Source organism: Lonchura striata, chromosome Z (genome assembly GCF_050655825.1).
Source record: "Lonchura striata isolate lonStrDom1 chromosome Z, ASM5065582v1, whole genome shotgun sequence".
NCBI classification, from domain to species: domain Eukaryota; kingdom Metazoa; phylum Chordata; class Aves; order Passeriformes; family Estrildidae; genus Lonchura; species Lonchura striata.
In genome coordinates this window covers 9,960,691-9,987,508 of record NC_140740.1, presented here as the reverse complement: position 1 = coordinate 9,987,508, position 26,818 = coordinate 9,960,691, and the positions used below count along the sequence as shown (strand labels likewise).

General features: G+C 35.2%; 1 protein-coding gene across 1 annotated transcript in view; it reads right to left on the bottom strand.

Annotated features, from left to right (window-relative positions):
• The window catches only part of LOC146763615 (uncharacterized), a 38,627-nt gene extending 11,852 nt beyond the window's left edge, over positions 1-26,775 (bottom strand). Inside the window, exons 1-7 of the mRNA XM_085567809.1 lie at positions 19,653-26,775; positions 16,139-18,655; positions 13,492-13,674; positions 10,425-10,592; positions 8,670-8,771; positions 5,836-5,946; positions 4,060-4,238 (exon numbers count right to left, since the gene is read on the bottom strand). Coding sequence (XP_085423935.1) covers positions 4,060-4,238; positions 5,836-5,946; positions 8,670-8,771; positions 10,425-10,592; positions 13,492-13,674; positions 16,139-18,655; positions 19,653-19,764 — 3,372 coding nt within the window. The 5' untranslated portion in view covers positions 19,765-26,775. The remainder of the gene's footprint in view (positions 1-4,059; positions 4,239-5,835; positions 5,947-8,669; positions 8,772-10,424; positions 10,593-13,491; positions 13,675-16,138; positions 18,656-19,652) is intronic.
• Positions 26,776-26,818: the final 43 nt, after the last annotated feature.

The following is a 26,818-nucleotide window of genomic DNA, read 5'->3' as shown; positions in this document are numbered from 1 at the left end:
GAGAACAAAGGACTGAATATTTGTCATAGATTGAAATGCTCTGAAGGCTCTACACAGGGCAGGCAGGGGATTTCTTTCTTGGGTTAATAAATGGACTCCATATACCACAGAAATGAAAATAATTTAAAAGCATTTTTTCCTTCTCTCTTCTATTCTAATGGAAACAGGGATATGCAATGATTTAGGTGATGTAATAGCTATTTACCAGGTTGGGGTGTAATTGTTGTGGATGATAAGAAATGCATGTCTTTGTTTTCACTGCCCTCCCACTATGCCTAAGGGCTTCCTAGAGGCATTAATCTTGTGAGCTTAAGAAATGCAAATCATAATTCTCTTTTTAAAAGTGACATTATTACATACTATTACAATGAAGTCTGTCAAAAAGCACATTCCTGTCCTTCAATGCTGCCACAGGAAGAGTGCTTTTCAAGAATATATGTTGTAGTTTTCTTACACGTTTCAGAGCATTATCAGCATGAACTATCATGAAGGCTGTTTCTCTGAGACTTGGGGCTACACATGAAAGTTGATTTTCTCTTTATTCAGAGTTCAGTCTCTCACTACAGCTGAATCTCTAGAGCATGCTATTTTCTAGGGCAATAGTTTTCAACATAACTATTCCTCCCAATGCAACTGCTCCTACTTCCTTCCTATTCCAGCTTCTTCTTTTGACTTTTCTACTTGGAGTCCATACTACATGCTGGCAAAAAAACCATACTCTTTAGATCTTTATTTCTAACTATTGATATAGTAGTTTTACATCATTCTTAGCTGAGGGAATTTGGACACTGAAGTGGAATAAATTACAAAAATAATACAAGGACCTGATAGAGCTGGTTTGACTAGAATTAATAAATCTCTGACTTCTGGAAAGGAAGACTGCCATGGAGAGACATTGATAACACTTTACTGTTGGAAACAGGCATCTTTAGAGTTTCTCCTAGACAATAATCACATTTGTTGTTTCTTCCTTTCCTTTGATATTTCTTAATTTCCTTTGAGGAGCTAGATTAGTTATCTGTCTTGCTATCCTCTTTACCAGGGCCAACGTATGTCCAAAGGGCTGAAAACAATTACTAGAAACAAGAACTAGAAACACTGCAAGATAAAAACCAGAGAGGATCTTGTTATAAATGTGTTGTTTTTTGTGGTTTTTTAAATTATTTTTTTTATTATTTATCTAGTCTTACTTAGTAAGAAAGCAATGATGAATTGAAACTAGGAAATTCTGGCTTTCACTGGCACTTTTAGTGGTTTTGTAAAAGCCAGTATTATATTTGTTGAACTTCTTACATAATGGATATTTGTAATGAGGAATTTTAGGACACAAGTTTTTTATTATAATGACTTCTTAGTCCTTGTGTTTTCCTATTAAGCTTCAAACACTGTTAGCACTCTAGCAGGTATGCCCCCACAATAAATGAATGCATGCTCCACAGTCTTTAAACCCCTTAATGGCCCATTTGTTCCTAGGTCCAGGAAATTCTATTCCATTTCTTTAATGAAGTCACAAGACCACTACTTGTTTATCCTGAAGACTGCAACATATTTTAAGGTTTTCAAGTTAGCTGTCATGTTCTAAAAGTGACTTGCTGATGACACCTTAGAGATTTAACATTGAAATTATGGTCTGCTGCTGTGAGGTAAATGCTTTTTCTATCTTACTGGTCTCATGTAAAGGTGATTAAGACTTATTTGTGCTATACTGAAGTCTTCACTACAAACATTTTGTGGTGACTTTGAAGCCCCTTTACTGTGATGAGCAGCAAACGGTACTTTTGGAGGAGTAAACATTAAAGAAAGGATCAGTGTGTGACTATGTTGATGTGTTTTCAGCTTTCCCTGAAAAATGTGTTAAGTTCAAGCACAAAAAACTTGTCTGCTTATACTTGCCTTAGGGAAGGATTTAAGTGTACATTCATGTCTGTCTCCTCATAATTTTCAGACATCTTTCCTTTAAGAGACAAACTGGACAAAACTGAAAAATAAGGATTTAGAATGTTTGAGAAAATCCAGTGTTCTGGACAACAGGGGATCAGACCTGTAGAATATATGGTGGAACTCCATGGTTGCCAAGTGTAGGCAGAAGTATTATAAATAATTTTTTTCTGCTGATCTCAGTAATTTACCAAAACCAAGGTTCTAACACAAAAATATCTCTGCTCTGAGATGGCAAGCAAAGCTAAAACCACTGAGGTGAAAAATATGTTTTAGCTATTGATATGGATTGTAGAGTCAAGGATATCTGTTGGCAGCATCTGTTTGAGGGAAAAGAAAGTAACCTTGCATGGGAAGTGACTAAATATTTTCCAACAGCTATCACTTCACCACTGTGTGATTGGCTAGAGATGACTCAAAAAGAGCAGCAATTACATGCGAGTGTCAAATGCAGAAAACTCTATAAATCTTTTTAAGTTAGGTGGGAAGAGAAAAATTCAAGATGGATAATTCCTGGTTGTAGATTACAATGATGAGAAAATCTAGTTCCCCGTGTTTTTTGATATGGACTAAAGCAGAGATTAATCACCCCTTCCTTTCTCAGCTACAAAACATTATATGCTGCATTTAAGGCTTAAATAAAAGGCCAAGTTGTCTGCTTATACAACTGGAAGCCAGGCATGGCCTTGCTGGAAATACATCGGTGTAAGCTCATGTTCTTAACAACAAAGTGAAGATGAGTAAATTAATTCCCCTGGCTATTTTGCTGGATAATGACAGCTCTTCTTGAAGTTTTTTTCTTCCTAAATTATTCTTGCCTTCAAGTAACTATTTCAAAGAACTTCCTAGATACAGTAAGTGAATCCACCAGAATGAGGTAAGACCTGGAACATAATCTTGCCAATTTAATCATGCAGCTGGCATAAAACATAAAAGCTGTGTTAAACAAAAAATATTATTTGTAATTCCCTTAGTAAAAAAAGTGGGATGAGCAGTCCTTTTTTTTCATCCTGAGAGAAATCACACCAAAAGGAAGAAGTGCCAGTGAATACACTTGAGATCCCTCTTATTTCATTTGGGCATTAGATCTCTCAGTAGTGAAGAACTGTATTTATTTTAAGTATCTTTCTCTCTCTCTCTCTTGTACTAAACAACTCTTCAGAGTACCCTGTAAACACATGAGGCAGTTAAGAAAATCCTTGTGTTTTCATCTGCTAAAATAGCTCCTCAATATTTCAGTATTCTGAAATGTATTCTTTGGAGTCCAAGGACAGAGAACAAAAAAACAGCATGAAATAATTTAAAAAGTAATTGAAGGGCACTAGTCTTGGATAATGCAAGAAAATAAGCAGTAGTTAGCTATTTCTATAAAATATTTATGCAGTACTTTAAATGTATTTACTCTTTTTAAGAAAAAAGCAAATGCACAGTTTGTATGATTGAAGTATTTATTTTCTTAGTGCAACAAATAAGGTAGTTGAGGAACAAATGAATTAAAAGAAACCTACTAGTTGAAAGGAAGAAGTGAAAGCGTTAGTAAATCTTAGTGAATGTAAGATTATGAGGCACCTTCTAATCCTTACTCTAGTTTATCTAACAGTCTGTGATATTTAATTGATCAAAATCTGGAAAGTGTTTAAAAGTATAACTAGATATGCATTTTTAAATTTCAGAAGTTTGATGATGGATCTGGTTATGATAAAATGAAATCTCTCCAAAAGAATGTTTCTTATATGTTTGAATCTTTTTAGCATGAAGTATTTTACTTGGTTTTGTTTTGACACCAGAATAGCTAGTGCTGAAATTAAGCACTGGCCAGACTGTTTTGTTGCATACCCAGTGGCTCTGCAGCATATTCCTGATTAGATGGCTCCTGTGTCTACCATGACAGATGCAGAGAAACAAGACAGCCAGCTATTCTGCTGGAAATGTAAGGTGCATAGAGAACTGTAGAAGAGCACTCAACAAGTCTCCTCTGTGCAGTTCATGCAAAACCCTGTAGCATTGATGTTAATGCTGTAAAACCATAAGTCAAGATAATTATCTGTAAATTTGAATACAGAACTGCTACACTTCATAATTCAGGACACAGTTTGACTCCTCACCAGTCACTCTCCTTACCTTCTTGTGCTTGTAATAGTGCAGGTAACCATTATGTTTCAGCACAAACCACCTCTTTCTCCAGCCCTTAAGTATTGCTGATTGTGTTCGTTTGTGCAGATATCCTCGGCAGGTAGGTTTGGGGGTGTTGGGGTAACGGCTGATGTCTGATCCCACTATCATAGTCAGGATATCAGGACCTAAAATATTACATGTGAAAACATAAGTCAGAACTATAAATGTGTCAATATTTCTGAGTACCCATGTAGGCTAAGGAGAAGGAAGGTGGTATTCTATACCATGCCCATGTCTTCCCAGTGTAGCTTCTAGAAGTAAAAAGAAGCAGAGCAGGCAAGGAAGCATATTAAATGAAGTGATAGGAAGTATATTAAATCAAGCCTTCTTTTAAGATAAATTCAGGAATGAAACTAATTTTGTGTTGTGAACTAGTAATAGAGTCAGCTATCTGAAGACACATCTAAAACAATTTTTTGTGACCTGTCTTTGCAAGCAGCATCTTTGGCACTTGTCTATTTTATCAGTTAGGAGAAGTAATTGAATTTCATTGCTCAAATGGGAGTATATAAATTGAGGTTTAATCAAAAATTGCTGAAAATGCTCTTAGGGGCACCTTCAGTCTCTGTCTTTTTATATAGGCTCTTGAGAATTCTTAATTTCCATGCCTTGGAGTATTGTAACCATTTCTGTGCCCCTCACTGGGGAGGGTGGCAGTTGGAAGCTAACCTGTGCTAAAGCATCTAGTTATCATTTGCAAAAGGTAAGCACTCATAAGAGATGATAGATTGCAAGATTAAAAAAATATGTTATCTTCATCATCAATGAGATGCAAAATCACAGTATTTGCTGACAGTATCAATATATCTATGATTTTTACCCTAAAGGTTTGAAATTCTGATTGTATCAACACTAAAGAGCAGGTGGCGATACCTGAAGGTAGATTAAGAAATGTGACTGTGACACAATTTCATCTGCAAAACATATGCTGGGTTTCTTTTTGGGGGACACTTGACTTTGGGAATGCTGCTGGTCTGCCAAAATTCAGTCCAGGGGGTGTTCTCTGAGGAGTTGAAAATACCAGTAATCAGAGATTTATCTGCTAAAGCACTCTTAAATACAACAGTGTGAATGGCAGCTCCATAATGAAAGAACACAGTATGTATCAAGTTAAATTTGTCATTGCTGTGTAAAAGTATTTTAATTTATTGAATTTCCCATTAGTCTTTGTCAAATCTTTATCTGGGATAAATAAGGGAATAGCAGTAAATTAATTTTCAGCATGTAAGCATGGCTATGTTTGGGTTTTAGTGATCACAATTCTGGGAAGGATATACTGCAGTGATGTCCCTGACTGTTTCTGTGGTGGTGGAAAGGATGCCTCATGAAATAAACTCTCTGATCTCCTGACTAGACTTCAGATCTTGGCAACAGAGAAACAGAAGGAAGATGTGAAGTGTCTCCCTGAGGAAGTATAAGGAGTAAATAAGGCATTTGTGTCTCTGCAGTCACTTTCAGGGCTTTCTGAGTCACTTTCTTTGTAACAGGAGAGCCAAAACCATTACAGTCACATGCTCTTTGGGTAATAATTTTTTAAAGTGTATGAGAAACAAGGTCTAGATAAAAAAGTTACCTCGGCAATACTACTGTATGAAATAGTAAAGCATTAAACTATTGATTGAGATTTCTGTTGCATACATCACTCCATTTGTCTAGATGTACTTGGAACATTCAATAGAAAATCTGACCTGTTCATTTAATTTATTGTGATCTCAGAATTACCTTTCCTTGCCAGATTTGCAGCTTCTGAATGTGGCATGCTGGTGACATCAGTTCCATTTACTGCTATCAGAATATCCCCAACTTGAAGCCCTGCTTCTTCAGCTGCACTATCTGGAATTAAAGGAAAAAGAAAAAGAAAAAGAAAAAGAAAAAGAAAAAAAGAGAAAAAAAAACAACAAAAAAACCCCAAAAGAAAACCACCAAAACCAAAAAACAAACACAAAAATTTATTTAGTGCTAAGATATCAAGCATATCTATATGATCACGCTTTTCTAGCAAAACAAGCATCTGTTCAACCAATCAAGGATTATGTTTTAGGGCTTTCATGATGTCAACTTGGAGGTGGAACAAGTTTTACTGACCAGCCTGTTACTCATCTCTTACTGAAACTTCAGGATTTGGATACTGGTGCAACCCTAGATAATCACTGGCAATGGAGAAATTTCATTTAAAATGACATTAGGATTTATATGTCTGAAGATTCAAATAGATATTCCAGTATCTGAGAGTTTTTTGGCCTGAAGTGCAAAGAAAGATCTGATGCAAAGCTCAATAGAATCAGTAGAAAAAAAATCTATTATTTTGATAAACTTTGAATTTAACCCCAAAAGAGTACCTTCTATACTGATATTTATCTTTGCTAATTAATAGAATTTGGATATAGCATTTTGAGGATTTCTGGCTTTAGGAAGAAATTACATTGTAAGTTAAAAAGGTCTCAGTGAAGGAAGAACTGAATCAGATTTTTAATGCATCACCTTTTATTTGCAAAGCACAAATTGCAAAGCACATATATTCCTAATAAAACACTGCTCAGACACATGCCAGCCAGGAATGGAAGCAAAATATGGAGGTGATAAATATGCTCTGTTAATGGGCACCAATACTCAGTTACTTAAATCCCAGTTACAAATTTCTCAGATCCAGTATTTATCTTCTCATTTATAAATAAGCCTTCCTAATGTACTGTGAAATAATAGTTGTGGAAAATATTATTTCATGTCCTTAACATTTAATGCATGCTTTTAAAGATTTTGTACCCTATGATGCAGTAAATGTGATCCTTCAGTGTATTTCTGAGAATGCTTAGGAATTGTAGGGGTAAGATTAATAAAAGCTTAATAATAAACAGGCACAATAAAGCCCCAGTCCACCCTCATGTATATTAAAAATAATATGTAAATGTCAGAATATTTTGGTTTGTGCTGGCCTTGAGCATGCCATAGCAGACTGTATGATCATAATTAGTCTGTAAAAATATTATTAAAGTATTCATTATAGAATCATAGAATGATTTCAGCTGAACGGGACCATGAAGATCATTTAGTTCCAATCCTCTTCCACTAGACCAGGTTGCTCAAAGTCCCATTTAACCCTGCCTTGAACTTTTGAAGGGACGGCGCATCCACAGCCTCTCTGGGCAAGCTGTGCGAGTGCCTCACTATTCTCACAGGGAAAAATTTCTTCCCAAGGAAATGAGTTACATTTTGAGAAAACATAATTTTACTACAAGCTTGTCTGAAAAAAAACTATTTTTTTAATGTTGTCACTGTTTTAAAGCAACTGCATTTGGAAACAACATAAAAATGAAAGAGTGATATAAAAGGTGAGTAGCTATACTTAATTTTAACTAGAATGGATAAATTGCTAAGTGTCAGAGCTATTGTATGCATGATGTATGATTGTATTTAGGTAAAGACCTTATGAACTCACAGGCTCCTGAATTCACAGGCTTTCCCATTGTTGTCAGGATGATGGACAATCTAATACATCAGGCTTGTAGTAATGACAGAGCTATTCCCAGATGCCATGCCAGAAGGCATGCACTAGCCTTCTCTGTATGGGATCACATTTTGCATAGTATCTGCTCTCTTTAGTAAAAATCTATCACAGTCTCCTGTACATTCTGCTCTTTTTCTGAATCTACTGTGCCTGTCCTGAGATTCAGAGCAGTAAGCAAGCAGTGCCCTAGATTTGGATGAGCCAAGGTCTTGAGCAGCAGTAAAATGACAGACTGCCTGTGTCTCATTCTCTCTGCTGTTTCTAACTGAGTCAACCTTTAGCCAGATTTCTAAGTTGACATTCTGCACAGAGCCAATGATTTCAGAGACCTTTCAGTAGTGACTCCCAAGATCTCATTCCTGAGCAAAAGTGCCAATACCATTATTAAGGCCCGCACCATTATTATGTTACAGCTAGCTCATTCTTGTCTAGAGGCAGTATCTTACATTTAATCTTTGCTTAAAATCATGTGCTGTTTTTTGGTCACTCACTTGTGTGTTGGAGTTTCTTTTGGGGCTCTTTACAATCATCATAATTCCCAGAAGAAGTTAAGAGTCCACCTGTCAAGACTAGCAGATGGCTCAATGGATCCAAGCAGAAATGTCCCTAGCCAATAAGATTTTTTTAAATATTAGAAGGATCACTACATTCTCATTTTAATTTTTAATGGCCTATTGTCATTCATGGATGTCAGCCTACAAATGTTTTAGACCTTAGTTCTTAAGAGAAGAAAAATTAAGGCGCTTGCACAAGGTATGAACTGACATGGAAGAAGACAGGGCAGTGGAATCTGATTTACTGCTAGGGATAGTGGGGCCTTAAGACAACTGCTCATGAGCAGTTCTTGCTATCAAACATCTTGCACCCACTAATTAAGTAAATTAATGTTTACATCAATATTATAAATTAATGTAAAACAGAAGTTCTAGACTATGTAGATCATATTATATCATGTAGATATATATCATACCATTATATAAGTGCATATAATATTATGTATATTTTAAGATATATTTCCACAGAGAAATTAACCAGTACAAACACAACTTACTTGTGTCGACTTCTGTCACAAGGATAGGCTTTGAGAACTGGATCCTGAAACCCCAAGGGTAATTGCCAGTTCCTTTAGCGATCTTCACTGTTCTTTCTCGAACTGGAAATAGGAAGAAAGATACCTTTTTTCTTTACCCATTCAATTTAATAGGCAGCAGTCTGTTTTTAAAACTGTTTGTAGGTACTGAGTGTTACTGATTTTACAAATGGTTAGGGTGCTTTCATTATCACTCCTGGCTGTTTAGTGCTTGTCCTCAGACAGTGACACCCCTCACACTGCAACAAATCAAATATAATTCATATTAGGGCACAGGGAGACAGCAATTTAAATTAAGTGCCTGGAGTTTGTAATGAAATGCTGAAGTATTCCAGTCTACTGATGGTGTTCTAGGAGAGAAAAACACTCATGGTCTCTGTGTCAAACCTCTATGCTGCAAATACAAAATACACTCTAATTTCTCAAATGGGTTTAAACCTGTTTCTTGTAGTTTCATTATTTTTATATTTCAGAAGGCACCTATCTTCTGGACATTTGTTTTTTCTCCTTTTGTTCATCCTTCCACTCCCCACTCTCAGAGTGCCTTCCAGTCCTGTAGTCTCACCTCCCCAGCCACAGTGGCATCTTCTGCCAAGGGGGCTGAAATCTCTTTCAACTAATCAGAATTTAACACTCAGAGGGATCAGCTTCTGTAAAAAGGAAGATCAGGGTCTATTTGCCTACTTCCATCTTTTTCTCAGGGTCTATTAGTATTATTACTCTAACTTAAATGGCCTGGTTCTTTAGCAAATAGTATGCTTAAAGAATGGTTTCAGTGTAAATTTGATTTCCTGGAGTGTCTGGTTTTGATCATTTGACTACTGTGATTTTTTTTTCTTAATGGAGGCCAATTCAATAGTAATGTATGACAGCTGTTTTGTCTTCAAATTGTGTACTATTTGGAAGACAGAAATTGCTGTCAAGGTTACTTCAATAGCAGGCCAATTGATGTTGTCTGTCCAAAACAGATACTTCAATACTGACTTTAACAATCATGCTGAAGTTCTGAGCTCTTCCCTGGGAGAAGAAACAACCAAAATTGTTTTCCAGAATATTCTCATGTGTGTTAAGGGAAATTTTTCATATCTTAAGATTTATAATGAACATCTTTTTTCTCTCATATTCTGAATGATTTATGAGCTCCAACAAAGGACAATTTAATGGAAAGCTATAGGGGTGTTTCAGCTTGTCTTACTTCTTTGAACTGTGTTACTTTTGAGTAACTTATCTGAGAAGTGAAGGAAAACCTCCCATCCCACAGAAAACATTGTTCACTACATCTGTTTACACAGATTTAAACTACAGCTAGAACAACCTTTCATACTCCTAGCAAATGACTATTTTCTTTCTGGATCAACTATACCTGCAGGTTTGATGTAAAACAGATTTTATGTCCATTATAATACTTTATGACCATAAATATCTCTATGATTTTGCCATGCTTGAAGAAGTAATGGAATTACAATTCCTCTACCCTTATCTCATGAGGTTTAGTTATGAACATTAACCAGTTTATCAAGTAATGATTATATTTTGCAAGATAATACCTAAATAAGCATTATTTTTTTTTTTAACAAGCTTTTAGATTCTTGGGTTGCTCCTTGTTCTGTCTTTATCCTAAGAGACCAGCAACTACTCCAAAATATAATTCCCCTGAAATCCTCAGAGTGCCCAAAATAAATAAATTTTTATTACCTGTTGCTCTAGCCAACTTACTTGCCACTGGTCTAGGTCTTTTGCTGAGACATCTAGGACTGTTATCTGGAGAGACATCATCTCCTCTGAAAACCCAGGAGGCAGAATGAAAGTTTTCTGTATAAAAACCTCTGTCCTCATTTTCAGAATACAGTCCCAGATCTACTGATCGAGCATCCTCTGAATTTACTGTCATGATGATAAAACAAGTAAAAGTTATGTCAGGAGGGAAAAAGTCTGAAGAATTAGAGACCTCAGCCATTCAGCATGCAAGAAGAGCCAAACTTCTTAATGAATTGTTTGTAATGAGTTTCTCAATTTTGTTGCTTTTAAAGGAAAAGTCTGAAAGGATTTCCAAATATAAGATCACAATACTGGAGGCTAATGCACGTGGGACTTGAATAAGAAGCGAAGTCTTAATGCAAGTAGTCAAAACTGGAGCTGCAACTCTTTAAGACAAATCTTAAATTCTTAAGCTATCTAATGTGACCCATTTGATTAGGAAATAAAACAGATATTCTAGAAATTTAATATGAGTTCAGTTCATATCAGAAGACAAAAAAGAAGGTGAAAAGTATCTTCCATGACAGGGATATTGATGACATATTTTCTGTTTGCTTAAGCTTAGCTTTTCCAGACATGAAGTTTTTTAAAAAAATGAGGTGAGGAAATAATAGTTTGTTGGTCTTTTTTTATTGTTTTTTCTTTTACCATATAACTCCTGGCTAATTGCTTCATTGGCTTTGAATATGTGTATGATGTGTTATACTGAGGATTTTCAGATTCATATTTTATAATAATTTAAATTCACAATGTCTTGCAATAAACTCACATGGAGATGAAGGACTGCTCTAGTTCTCTGCTAAAGTTGAGTCTCTCAAGACAATAGGATGTCAGGCAGTTGACTGTGACAGGTTACAAACAGCAAGCTGAATGTAAATAAATAGTCTAACAACATCCTAAGCAGACCAGGAGCTGGAACTTCAAAGTTAAGAATGGATGATGAAAGTCATATATATACATATATATATATATATATATACATCATCAGATGCTGTGCTAACAGATAGACTGAAAATATAAATTTTCTGAGAGGAAAAAAACCATCACATACCTTTCAGTATGAAATACCTGGTAAAATGCAGCTAGATTTAATGCAGCTGGAAGAAGGACCTGTTTGCTTTGTTTATCCTGTGTTTGATGTGAAATGATTCCCAGTTTAAAAACAGAAAAGATAAAAATTTACCTTTATTTAAAGTTATATTTGTTCAGGAAGTCACTTCCTGAATATATTTAAGGGGCAGTCTTTTTGTCTCTTAGAAAATGTGCTCAGTTGTGTCTATCTAGACAAATACTCCAGGTCCACTGGCTCCTCCTTTACTATGCAGAAAGATTGAGATTACATGTTTAACTGTTCAAGAAGCTACTAGCAAATAGACAAATAAATAAAAATTACAATGCTGGTATACAATACTGGAACTAAGAATGTAAGGAGCTGCTGCTTCCATGTGTCAGAGCTGTCTGCCAACAGAGAGGAACAGTCAAGCTACCAAACTAAAAGGGGCAGAAGTCTCAGGCCTGAGATACTATCCAAAATGATTAGATGTGAGAATCTGTGACAGAATTGTCTGCCCAGTCATCTGTTATGGAGACTACTCTGGATCTATGTCATGTGCTACCCTAAACTTTGTCTCAAGGAAAGCAATTCTAGCTTTTCTAACTTGCTCTTTTTTGACTTGTTTGATTTCTTAAAAATATATATGCTTTCTCTATGAAACCAACACATGCCTAACTTACTAAAATATATGGTCCCGTTTTATATTCAAGACACATCACTGTTGAAATCAAGGAATAGTTCAACCTGGTGTGTATAGCTTCTGGTAAATTTTTTTGAGTGCAGGTGGTTTGACATGGTAACTTTCATAGTACAATGGCCTAGAACCTGCTTTAGGGGCAAACAGTGAAACTTGCTACCAATAAAGAGCCTCTTTATTTCCATGTGAAATGTTACTCATGCCTTCTCCTTTGTTAATAGGCATTAAAACCTATGGGATGGCTCAGTTACCTGAACAGAGGTGCCCCGTACCACATTAGATACCTCAGGGTATCCTGCTTGCTCTTCAATTACTACTTCAGAAAGGCTTAGGTTTCCTGCTGGTTCACATATCTCAGGTCACTCTTGGTATCCCAGGTGGCAACTAAAATCTATATTTAGGCAGTGAATTAATGTAGGATTTACCTCTTTGGTACAGGCATGGAAGATATTTACAGTTTATCATCTATTGGACTTGCACTGAAGTCTTAGAGTTCAGTCTCTTCTATAGTTCATATATTCCCTTCTGCAAAGAGGAGTCTGTACACCTACAAATAAAATTTCCTGTACCAAAAGTACTTATTGTAGCACAAAATGTTTCCACAGGGAAGTGCTCATTTCTTCACCCCTACAGAGTATTTCTTATATTACTAAAATTGCAAAATAGGACATAAGGCAATGCAAAGTAAGAAGTACCACATATGTTCCCCTTAGACTGTGCAATCCTTTCTTGGTGGCTACATCTGCATACAATGTGAATTACCTAAGCAGTTCATATTAAAAATTCCTTCCCATGTTTAAACTGATTAATTTGCATGTGGCAAAATGACAGATTTCTTAAAGAGACAGGTATGAGTCACAGGTATGATAGGTATGAATAACAATCTAGGCAACAAGTGTAGATTAAAGTTGGTGCAGGTGGTTACCTTTGTGAGGAGGAAAGATTCCCAGCTCAGCATGGTTTTGACATAAGGAGATATCAGGATTATGATTTTTGTTATAACCTCAAACCTGCTGCCACATAATTATGTGTTTGCACCTAGAGTTTGTCTTAATATTACTTGAGCATATTATTTGAACATGTTCTACCATGAACATGCATGGTAGAACCAATTGTTTTTTCAGTCAGATTGTTTGCTTAACTAAGGAGAAAGGATGTTTCTTGTTACTCATGATAATGACTAACACAGACAGATAGTGAACGGGAGATCAATTTCCTTAGCTGAAAACCCAGTCATATTATCAATTACACAAATATAATACAAAAGTACTCACTTGATCCCTCAGTGATTGTGCTGTTTATGGAGCTTCCTCCAGTTGAACTGCATTTTTTACTGTCTTTAAACTGTTTCCGTCTTCTGGCCCACTGGTCTATTGCATCATCCTGGGAGCTGTCACTTTCTCTGGTGTCTTTCTTCAAAGGCAATTTTCTGGTTTTACTCATTTCTGATTTCAAGTCTAAGTTATAACCAGATGTTGTTTGTGAGAAATATGTGACACAACTTGTATAAATAATTTCACTGTTTAGCATTTCCACATTCTAAATACAAGAATAATCTAACCAACATATAAATGAAAATACCAAATAATACTGAAAATATTACGAAAATATGTATTTTAGACTAATTGAGGCCTTTACGCAGAGAGAAGTAGAAGGATCTCTAGTTAAATACCTACATAGCATAGTACATCACTATTTTAATGCAGAAACTTGTACATTTCTCATGGATCTTGTTTAACATCATACATTTTTGAAGTGGCCAATAAGTAGATATAAAAACTCCTATTTTAATACTAATAATCTTGCAAGATATGTATAAAGATTTTTCTGGTTTAGATTTCTTTCTAGTTAAAGCAGAATAAACTTAATTGTTGCATTATTATTTCAGATCAAACAACAATGGTAAAAGAGATCTTGTATTATATTCTGTACTGAAAATGTCTCTGTAGCCACTGGCAAGGAAGATAGGGAGGAAGAAAATCCAACCTCCACGGGCTCCCTGCAGGACTGTGTAGATACACTCATCGCTGTACAGCTTTTTTCTGGCTTCAGCCAGATCTTCATCACATGTAGCTCAGCAAGGGCATTCCAGGGCACTATTCCAGACCATTGCTGAGAGTCAGGAAACTTACCTCTTGCAATGCCCTTCTAGTGCCTTTTGCAGGAGTCTTTTCCTCTCTGAGACAATCATGAAGTCCCAGAACACTAGAGAGCTCTATATTGCCTTTCCCCCATCCTGTTTACATCAGTGGCATTTCTTCTCTGTTGTAGATGTTCTAATTCTTTGCTGAAAAATGACCCATTCATTTTCGAGTGTCACTAGATTACTAAACTCCAGAAGTTGCACACTGCCCAATGTCTTGGCAAAGCCGGCTGATATTCTTAAACTAAAAGTGGATTTTAATGCATATTGATGAGTTGCAAAAATTATTCTGGATGTACACATTTATTAATTTAAGGGAGGACCTCCTCAGCATTGCTAGGAATTAAGAAAAATCAAAATATGACTTTGGACAAAAGGAGGGCCAAATTGAGATGACAGGTATGAGAAAAAACACATATAGATAATTCTTGGCAAGGGGCAAAAGGAAAGAGAGAATAAAACAAGAGAAAATTAAATAAAAATGAAAAATATAGCTATATCTCACGTCTGTGCTGTGTCCTTAACCATTTGAGTTTAATGTCTGAGAAGTCAAGGATTTTTCGCATGCAGTTTTCCTTCAGTATCTTCATTCATTACCTTGTTCTATAGAGAGTTCCATTTCATCAATTCTCTATTTTACATACTGATACTGGGATATTGAGATACTTGGTATTGAGATACTTATGTGGAGACATTGGTCTATATAGCAATATCAATCTATGCAGTATATCTATATAGTGTATAAAATACTTCTGGTATTTTTTAAAATTTCCATTACCGATGCCAAACAAGACAGCCATGGAGGCCATACCAGTCTTTCTGCAGGTATGGTGAACTAAAAGACTTTTTAAAAACTTCAGCTGCTTTGAACTAGGATTATATAAGACATTTTCCATAAGAAAATATATATTTTTCAATTATATAAACATCTTAACCTCCAAATCTGCTGGAAAGATCATTTTCTGGAGAGGTAAATCTGAGATGTATTTGCATATAACCTGATTAATATTAAAAAATAAAATTAAAGTGTTCAGAGTGATATTTTAACAACACATACACACATATGTGTGTACCTATTCATAATGTAAAAGGCTCACTTTGTAGTGTGCAATGTCCCAGGATCGCTTAAAATTTTTATACTTCAAAACATTCATTTTAAAAGATCAGTTATGGATATGAGTAGATGGATTACAAAAAGTAAGACAAGAAATTTGTAAAATATTAGCTATTAAAAGTAAGCCTTTTTTTGTATGCCGTTTCTTCAAACATATTAAAGAGAGGAGAAAAGCAGGTTAAAGGATTCTTTATGGTCATTCCATGAAAATGTTCAGCCAGAATTAAGACCAAGATGTATTCATATATATTCAGTATTCATATTGATCACATGGAGTTGAAATCCAGATTTCTGGGTTTTAAACACAGACTTGTGCTCTGAGTTCATATCACATGGCAACTGCTTTTACTGTTACTTCCTCCAAGGATATTTTCTTCTCTCTCTAGCTGTATAGGATGGGTGGGCAGTTTAATGTAGGAAAACTACTTCTTGATCAAAGATGCATTAATTTTTTTTCTTTTTAAATTTAGATTTCTTGGCTCTGTAAGATGGTTCCTAGAATCCTCAGCAGAATAACAGCATATTATAACCCCATGGCCAAACATATACCATAACAACATCATTGCAAACTTTTAATATACATTTATTTTCCAAGAAAACATGTCATAAAAGCTCCTATGCAAAAGATGTGTGATATTAACTTGAGAAGTCTTGTAACACCTACCTTTCTGACTAATATGTTTTACTGATGAGATATCATCAGTCTCATAATAATCTTCTTTCATTTCAAAATTTGATTCAATTTCTTCAAAGCTGGACTTGACTAACAGAGGTAGTTGATTTGCTCCAGGCTCTCTCCTTAAACTGTCATCAAGCAACTGTTTACTGCAAAAGTTCTCCAGCCTTTGCTTAATGTTTAAACGTTCTGTGAAATTCTCTTTCTTTTCTGTGCATACTGAAGAGGTAGATAATATGGAGACCTGTGCTGAATTATTATGGCAATCAGATTCAACAAGAACATCTCCAGATACATCCTGTACCTCAGAAAGGCTTTCCAATGTTTTATTCATGTCATTCTCTTTGGGATCTAACAACAAGGATGACAGCAAGGATTTTTCTTGTATACTGCAGGTAAGGTTAGGTTCTTTCTTCACTGCAGAGCTAAAACATTCAGGTATCAATGTAGTGTTGCCTTGGACAAGTCTTCCTTCTACTTCTCCAGTTATCACTGGAGGGTCAGTCAGTACAGACTGTCTCCTTTTATTTGTTACCTCAGACTCTGCATAAGGTGGGTGAACATTTGACTGTAAAACTGAACATTGTTTTGGGATGCTTTCTGTAGATGCATAATTAGTACTTTCTTTGTCATTAATGAATTCACCTGAAGGGCTTGTAGAAAGTGGAGAGGCTTGTACCAGCTGAGCTTTATTTTGCCATTCAACATGCTTTTCTACAGAGCTGTACTCTGATTTCTCTTTATCTAAAACTTCAGTACACTCAGAGTCTTCTTCCCACAGGGATAGGTTTCCCAGAGGCTGTTCACGGTCATTTTCTCTTTTGCTAGGTATAGTACCACTGGAATGAAGACTGTCCATTAATGTTTCTTCTGTTTCTTCATCTTGCCCCACAGAGTCTGCATAGTCTTTCAGTAAACAAGTGCCATCCAGACAGACATCTTCTTCAGGCTCAGATGGATAAATGGTAATGTTATGATCAAATGATGTGAAAGCATACTGATATGAAGACTTAAGACTTCTCAAATTTCTCAGTGAGGAGGTCAAGTCAGGATACTTGCAAAGTTCTATCAGAGAGGAGGTCAAGTCAGGACACTTATAAAGTTCCTTATATTTGGTAGGAATATGTGAGTTCCTGTTATGGACATCTCCTCCTTTGGTCTCCTTAAGCAATACGTTTAAGGATGGCAGTGAGTAAAAGCCAGAATCCCTTCTAGGGTGAACTGGTGATGATACCTCCAGGGTAGTATCTGGGAAAGACTTTCTTCTTGCTGTTTTTGGTCCTCTGTCTCTGTGTTTGTCACAGTTATTTCTTTCTTGACATAATACATTGCTCTTTCTAACACATTCTTTCCCATTGTTTGTATTATGCAAGGTATTAATAGCTACAAGACAATTATTATTATTTATTTTTGAGAAAAGTATTTTATCCTTAGAAAAATCTTCCTTTTCATTGGTATGGTCTTCATAGTCTTCTGTGTTAAGTTTACAGAAATAATTTTCTTCCCCCCAAATATTCAAGGCTGTAATAAGACCGTCAGATTCCTTTCTGCTACTAACAGGATACGAAGATATGACTTCTGCAATTGTATCCAGGTGCATTTTGTCACAGTCAGCAAATTCTTTAGGTGGAGGGAGAAGTGTATATCCATCTGGGAATGTAAAATCTGCTTTTTCATGAAAGCTAAACATCGACTCACAGTCTGCGTTACACAGTGTCTCTGTTACAGAATAATCTGTATCACTCTCTTTGTGTTCCCTGTTGAGTGGTTTGCTCTGTACCGGCTCACCAGCTTTGATGTTAACCTTCAGATTTTTATTTCTGCTGGTATATTCTACCTGAATATCTTTTGTTTCAATGTTCATTTCCAGGGAGGGACTTTCATTGATGGCAGTTTGAATTTTATGTTTAGAAGACCCCTTATATTTCCCCTTGTGTTCTGCTGAATGTTCAGTTAAAGGGCACTCGTACTTTGAACATTTTGAACACTGACTTTTCCGACATTGTCTTTTATGACATTTCTTGTTCTTTGAACTCTTCCTTTTTTCATCCACAACTTTTGTTCCAGAATCAAACAAAGAAATATTCTTAATTTCTACTTTCATATTAAAAGAGCCGCATTTTACTTCTGCAGAAATTTTTCCAGCAGCCAAGCTAATGGAGTCTGAAGAATCTGGCTTGCCCCACAGTGTAATTTTTCCTTTGGATGAGCCCTCTAATTCACCAAAAGTTACTGTAGCTAAGATTTCATCCTGTTGAGGTGAGATCATTTTAGGAGTGCAGTTCTTTTCCTTCTTCCCTCCTTTTTTAATGTCTGATACATTATCAAGATGTCTATATTCAGAAGAATCTGAGCTACTCTGATTCTTGTTTTCATGATCTTTTCCATCTTCTTCAGCACCCTTTACATCCAGTGGCTCTGTCAAGTGAGACAGAGCCTCATGTGCTTTATTTTCAAGGCTTCCTACACTTTGCTGGCATTTACAAATGGGTGACAACTGTGCATCTAATTTACAGTAAAAAAAAAAAAGAAAAAACATTTTCCCGTGATTTGGTAAGCAGTACCATAAATGTATGATTAGCTTTGAGACAGTTTTCTTAAAAAATACCTAAATTTAAGATCTAGTGTATTTTCCACATTATTGTTTTTCATTTCAGTATTAACTAGTTTTGTCATAGTTATCTAAGTAATGTGAAATCAGATAAAGAGAGTGGGCCACATTATTTCATTCTGATCTGAGAAATTCAATATATTTGGATTTTTAAAAAATAAATTTTTCTTTTGTTAGGTGATAAGATATTCTATTTGCTTATAATAAGAGCTACATTTTAAATTTTATTACTCCTCCTAATATTTACTTTTTCCTGTGAACATACTAGGTCAATCAATATCCCACTGCCTGCTTGCAGTCTGGGTAAATTCTAAGGAAGTTGGCTTTTATAATCCTTTCACAGATGAGTAAACAAAGGGATTAATTAATACAATCACACAGCAGGTCAATGGCACATTGCCAGGAGATGTGAGTCACAGCTACCTAATCTAAGTAGAATAAAATAATGCTTCCTGGCTATACTAGGCAAGATTTCATGGCATTCACACAATGACATACAATTCTGTCTTGCTTCGGTTTTTTTTAGAACAGGTCATGTGCATTACAGGGTAACAGTTTAATACTGACATCTACTTAAACAGGATTAGAACAAGCTATTAAACTAAGACAGCACTGAGAATTATACCCAGAATGATGAAATTTTGAGGCAATTGAACAACAATAATTTGGAAAGCCTTTGCCAAAAACAGACAGGATAGCATCTTAACTAAAATAAAATAACTGGCCTCAACAAGACATTACCTATATGTAGGCACACTTAAGTGTAAATATTTCCAATATGACAAACAGCTATGGGAATAAAAGTGAATTTCTGCCTTGAGGAGTAAATTAAGAATAGCCACATGTGTTTCTGATGATTTTATTTTATATTAAATATTTCTCTAAACTTACATTCTCTGGAATCTGAGCTCTGTCTTCTCTTGCAGCTTTTTCTTTTCTTTCTACTCATTTCTAAGAACCAAGGGCATCTGTGTTCTAGTTTTCTGTGTGGGAGGGAAAACATTGGATAATGAGAAAGATTCTATGGAATAGTTTTGCCCTCTAACTCTCAGGTTTACCAACTAACTTACTATAACTTTATTATAATTTTCTATTAAAATAGAAGTTCTAGAGCAAGTACTAATGCATTTATTTATTCTTTTTGTTATTTAAGAACAACTTCTGAAGATTTTAAAATAGTATCTTAAGATCTCATGATCTCAGTTATAGGACCTGAACCAATACCCTTTAAAGTCTATAGAAGCTTTGAGCAATGGGTGATCTTTCACAGTCTGTGATTTATCTGATTCAGATTTTTAGAGATTAATACTTTGTTTTAAGCATTCATTTTAAATTCAGTCTCATTTATATGTGTAACAAAATACTTAATAATTATTTCTTCTCTTGAGAAAGGATTCTTTGAAGTGAGAAGTATTTGAACACCTAATACATCATAGGCATGGTCTTGGAAATCAATAGAGGTATTGTTGGGAAAAATCAACTAATTACAAGTGTTATTAGTCATAATAGTATTTTGATGTTTGCTTATTAGACTATGCAATTCATCATTGTGAAAAGAGTGTGAGTGAATTTTTAAGGTCATAAACTTACCTGGAATAATGAGGATATATGAATCTGTTACAAGGACAATTCTTTTAAAATAATTAGACTGATATTTTAAGACTCATGTTACATGTGACTGTATGCCATGATACATAGCTAGCCAAACATTTTTTCAAGACACAGTCATTTCTACCTCTAAAAAATTTTAAGTTTGTGTGAGGCCTGAATGACTGAATATGCCAGTGTACATTCATCAGCTGGCTGCAAAATGTAGGCAATTCTCTGTCTTTTTGGAAGACACTACAGGGAGACTGTGAAAATGGTGTACTTGTTTACAGCAAGCACTTAGGAATGTTTACACTCTCCGTTTCAGTTTGAAGATATACGTCTACTTTTTCCAGGAGTTTTTAGTCTTTAGTCTTTTGCCTTGACAGCTAAACCCACCAATTGAGCTTTGTTCCCAGAAGGAAGAATGAGCTTAAAATCAAATACAAGGCTTTAAAGGACACAGAGACAAGAACTAGGACTGGTACCTATTTGTAATGCAGTGCATGAGGGAGTGTCTATCAGTTTCAGATAAAAGTCAGTATTGTCTTAAAGAGTTACATATGCAAGTATGCCATGAGTAACAACCTCATTATTTGAGGTGTGCATATGTAAGATCTGCAGATTGATGTACAGATTTATGACTTTAGCAACTAACAGAACTCTAATGTGACTGTTACAGCTGAGATTCCAGTTATATTTCTTTAAGGTGAAACTGGGAAAATGTTTTTACTTCTAGAAACTTTCTCAATTCAGCTTAAGGAAGATGCTACACACTCAATTCCTTCCCTTCACCTTCCTGACCTTCATGGTTATATTTCCAAAATCACTGCAAGAAAGATGCTTGAATATTAAGGATATAGAAAGGATTGTGGATCAGTTATAAAGAAAATCATATTAATTTCAGTTTCTCCTCATAGTTGAAATGTCCAGTTTTCCCAGGTTGTGTAATAACAAAATATCATTCAACTTTGCAGAACAAATTCTGTGTCTGAGATGATCAGTAGTTCTACTACTACTCGAATATTTATGTGTATTTGGTGTCATGGAACACTCTGAAGATATTGAAGATACAGTAGATAGTGCTGATTCTCTGCATGTCAGGGTTTTGGGAAATGGTCTAATACTTTCTAAAATTTAAAACTCTGAGGAAGCAGCTGTGAAATCATCAACAGAAATAGCTACAGGTCACAGTTGTTTATCGAGGTAGGATTACAGATTTTGCCTTACTGTTGAAAATGAGATTTACAATATAGGTTAACAGGATGATTAGGCTGTATTTTTAAAAATAATCTCTGTATTTGGCAGTAAGTAAATAAAAATTATAATGATTATTTGCAGTGTTCACTTGTGATTAGTTTTACCAACTCTAATATTAGTTTTTATTATTCAGTCTATCAGCTCCTGGATATTAATTATAGTATTTACATATTACTTTTCTTGTACCTGCAGTGTGTTAAATTGTTGATACCTTACATTTCAAAAAACCATTAGAAACAACCTTATGATGCAAATAATTTTGCTACCCATACTACATTTCCATATGTTAATTTATCTTTTCTTCTCTAAGGCTCACCATATCAGAAGAGTCACCCGTTCTTTGCTTTTCATTTATTCTACCATGCATTGTCTTGTTCTATTCTTGTTTCATTGGTCCTGGGGCTGAGATGTGATAAGAGAATGAGGAATCTCATCAACTTGAATCCCACTCATGAGTAGACCTATTGACTTGAGCAAGAATAAGCTGTATGCATCAGGACTGCATGGTAAGACCTTGCCTTAGGAACTATTCTGTCCACTGCTGGACACTAGATGAACAAGAGACAAATTAGCTTAACTGGGAATAAAGGCATTCAGCATTTGCCTGGATGGAAGCCAAAGTCCATTGGCATGATTTCTTGGGTTAGCTCAGAATAACAACATCCTAATTTTGAGGAAAAGATCAGTCTAGAAATGTTTGTGTTTATTTTTATATCCTATATTCATTGTTGATAACATCTGTAATGTGGTTTCCTTCAGGTTAATGCAGATGATGACAAGGTCTGTGATAATGAAAGCCAAAACCACCCCAAAAAAACCCCATCAAAACCAATGTAAGGACTGGCTTTGAGTTCATGCAGGAAAAGTTGCCTTAAAAACACTGATCGGAAATAAATTTGAAAACATAACAGTTATTTTACTTTATGTTTATATATTTATATAATGGAGATTTTACATGAAAATATATGTGTTCTTTTGTTTTCTAAACAACCATGTTCAGTGAACCTATAAAGATGAGATTGTCAGAAAAGACAAAGGAAAAAAAAGAAGGAAAATGTGGAGAACATATTTGCTAATGCTGAATCAGAATGGTGTGATGACAATAAATTTGAAAAATATTTTAAGTTCTTTCAGGATAATATAAACTACCCTTTTAGACTTTAGGTCTCTTTCTTATAATTCAGAATTCTATGCTGTAGAAGGTTTTGGCTATGAATGTTCAGTATGAGTATTCAGTGGCACCTCACTGAATACTTCCTTACTGAATTCTACAGTGCTCACAGACTTTAGAACAACTATGTCACAGCATACCGAAACACACCTTTCTCAAATAAGACTACTTTACTTCTTTCCTTCTGTGTTTCAATATTAAACCCTTCTGTTTCCTCCCTTTTGATACAGAATCCTTTTTTTTTTGCCCGTTTCCCTAGATGAACTTAATAACACTGAATTTAATTCTTATTTATTTCCATTGTGTCTCTTTGTATTTCATAATATTCTTCTCCTCCATACTAATCATTGTTTTCACTTTGCTTCTCAAGTTACTAGCTATGTGTGGCCCAGTCTCTCACTGCTTAGTTCCTCTCCTCTAATTACTAAAGTTTGAATTTTCCATGTTAATTAGCAATCACAGAATGTAAGGGAACTGAAGATCATCTCATCCCAGTACCACCGCCACAGACAGGGACACCTTCCACTAGACCAGGTTGCTCAAAGCTCCGTCCAGTTTGGCCTTGAATTGATGTGTACATAGCTACTACGTTATAAGCCTGTGTTACGGTTTTTGAAACTTGTTATAGTTACTATTGTTGTCATTGTTATTAATATCTTAGGAGTTGTTTAGGTTTTTCCTAATAGATTTTCATTGCTTAATAACAAATAAAAGATTTTATGGGGTTATGTATTATTATGGGTTATATAGGATATGAGGTAATAACTACCAGAGTGGTGAAGGCTTGTGCTCCCCAGACGCCCCATGGGAAAGGCCCAGCGGCGGGCTGGGCAGGCGGGAGTCACTTGGCAGGTGAGAGGCAGCGAAGAGTGAGCCGAGCGACAGCTGGAAGCGAGATTGTGATTGGCTGGAGGAACGCGCGACACTGTATGCACAGGAAGCTGATTGGCTCGAGGAACACATGGACAGCATAGGAGCAGGAAGCTGATTGGATGACTGGATGTGTGGACAGAATCAGTGCAGCTGAACCAGCCAATGGGTACCTTCTCTCTGTTAGGTCTTGGTTTGGTTTCAGTTTTTTTGGATAGAGATTAAAGGCGTGAAAAGGGTGTGATTTTTTACAATAAGGGGATCTCATTTGGATGCATAGGGGGTCTGTGTCACTTTGTTCCTCACTGCTACAGTGGCACTTTAACGAGCACACCTAATCAGGATCCTTTTTTTTTCAGACCACAAAAAGATTGCAAACACTAGTCAGTGTATCTTCAGTTCTGATTCAGAAGAAAGGTTACTGTCTAAACAACTAATACTATCACATATGCCATAAATCCACATATTTAGGAAACTCACTGTGTAACTAGATTTTACATTATTTTTGACTTTTCTACAAGCAGAAATGGACACAATATTAATTGCTGAATAGGTTTTGACCAATATTTTGAAAATAAATAATAGCTATATTATTCTCTCCAATATGTTAAAGCTGTCTCCCTGCAGGCAAGGTATTCTTCACTTTAGTTTCAGAAAGTGCTACTATAATTGCAGTAAGTCAAATGTCTTTTAACTCAGCACTGGGAATGCAAATGCCAAAAAAGTTGTAGTGAAATATAGATTGGCAATCATGGCCTGTATGTACACAGGCATTTCTGCCTTTTTAGGGAGAAGTGAATTCAGCTATTTTTTTTTTTTTTCTAGTTTTGCAAAATCATATGTAAAACTCATGTCCTGTGAAGCTCCTGTCTACCTATTAGTAATCTTGCTTCTTGGTTAATTATTTTGAGCTTTTGCAACAAAATAGAAAACAATGTATTAATAAAGACAAGCATTTATTTTAGATGCTGGAGATACTTAATTTGTGCAGCAACATTTTTCACTTTTACCTTAATTTAAAAATGTTCACTGCCTTACACTGCAACAGATTAGTAAGTACCGTCTATGCTGTAAATGGTCTCTAAAACATTCCATCATGATTTTAACATAATTACTAATTAATATTGCTACACTTTAATACAATGGATGTTCATGTGTTTATTATCATATATGTAAAAACATTTTTATAAATATAGAATTTGCTGTGCATGACCTCTCTTTTCTACTGCATAAAATAACTTTCCTTCATCAAAAGCTCTGAAAATGTGTTTTAAAAATCACATAAACTGCCATTTCTGTTTACATTGTTGGACATCTGGTATTCTATTTTAGAGACCAAAGGAAAACCTCCTAAATCAGCTGGATTAGCCTGTTCATGTCAGTGAGTTTGTCATTCTGATATTTAGAATGCTATCTATGGAATTTATGCTTTGTCAGTACCAAAAATGACAGCAGGTATGGGAAATACCCTCCAGATGTGATGCAACAATTGGTAAGTGAAACTAGTAGAAATTTCACTATAACATACATTAACAACTATAACAACTATTTCCAATGATAAAATGTAGTTTCTATAGTCAAAATGTTATTTTCAGTGTAATACTATAATTCTCAATCTCTGAAGTACTCCAATTTATTTGAGGTTTAGAATTCCTCATCTGTCTTAACAGAAATCGGGTAAATTCAAAGTATTTGCTTACACTTCAAACTCAGCCCACCAGAAAAACCCTGCAGAGTAATTGTACACTATAAAAATTTTCTTGAAAACAAGGTAGTTTTTTTATTTTCAAAATGTCTGGGACTATAAAGTATAAATTACCACTATGTATGAAAAATATTCAATTTTTCATAGAATGTAATATGGGCAAAATCTGTCACCCTATCCTAAGTTCTAGGATTTGATTTCCGTTGTCTAAAATGGGAACCATATTTTCTGACCATGCAGTTTCCAGGGTCACTTTCTCCAGACGAGCAATTCACACAAAATAAGTAAGGAGCAATTTAGACTTAAGAGTGACAAAAGAATTTGAGACTCTTATTTCATACACTCTTTTTTAGCTTTGGCAGAGGTCTTAGAGGTCTTGAGAAAATACCTACATTTCTTAGCTGAATGCTGGAAGGCTTCCCTCCTTAGAAAGAAATAAGTATGTACTTTACCAGTTAGCCTAGTTTGCAGGATGATGAAATGGCAGGAGGAAAAAAAAATTACTATTCAGGCTTAAGTGCTGAAAAATGAAAATGTAAGCTTCTCTACTCAACAGCATCCTCTTCTCAACTCTCAATATTTCTTCTTGACTACCAATTCTGTAGTCTTATCATTGAACTTCTTATATTCCAATGTGAAATGCTGGCTGCAGAAAGGCAATACTTCTAACAGCCTTTAATTTCCAAAACTATATACCACTAAATTTATAGTACTTAATGCTAAAATAAGATAACCAATAAAGATTTAGGAATCAAATATCCATCTTAAAAATTTATCATTTAGGAAAACAGTCATATTTTCTTACTGTGAAAAAAATCTGCAGAATTCTTATTTAACAAAATCTATGATGAATTTAACAATTAGTAGCTACACAATACTAACTAAAATAGTTGAATTTAACAAAAAAGGTTTATACTTACCATTGCCATGAGCCAATATGCATCTTCCTCAGATGCTTGCTGTTACAGACTATCTGTGAACAGTTTGCTTTTCTAAGCTCATGAAGGATGGGTTGGCTGTCTTGCTAAGGCTTAATAGGATAACAAGTCCAATTTTTTTTTCTTTAGACTTACCTCCATCAGTACCATCAAACCCAGTCAGCAATGATAAACAGTATATACATAATCTTCAAATCAATGAAGCAATAAAGGACTACCACTTATTTAACTCTTTACAGCTAAAGCAGATATAAAAACAACAACTAAATTACCCAGTGGCTATAAAATGTCAGCTCTGTCTGGAAAGTCTTTATCAATCAGATTACCTAATTAAAATTAAAGATAAAAGAGGGAGCAATGTTCACAGCCTTGTTCCACTTCTTTTTCTATTTCTGTCTGCTAAGCTCAGAATCTGATTAGTATATTTAATTCCATGAAGCATCATGACTGGCCTACCTTTAATCAGCCTGTTGACATCCACCCGTTTTTCCCTCACATCTTGCAGACTTCAACATAATCATTTGCT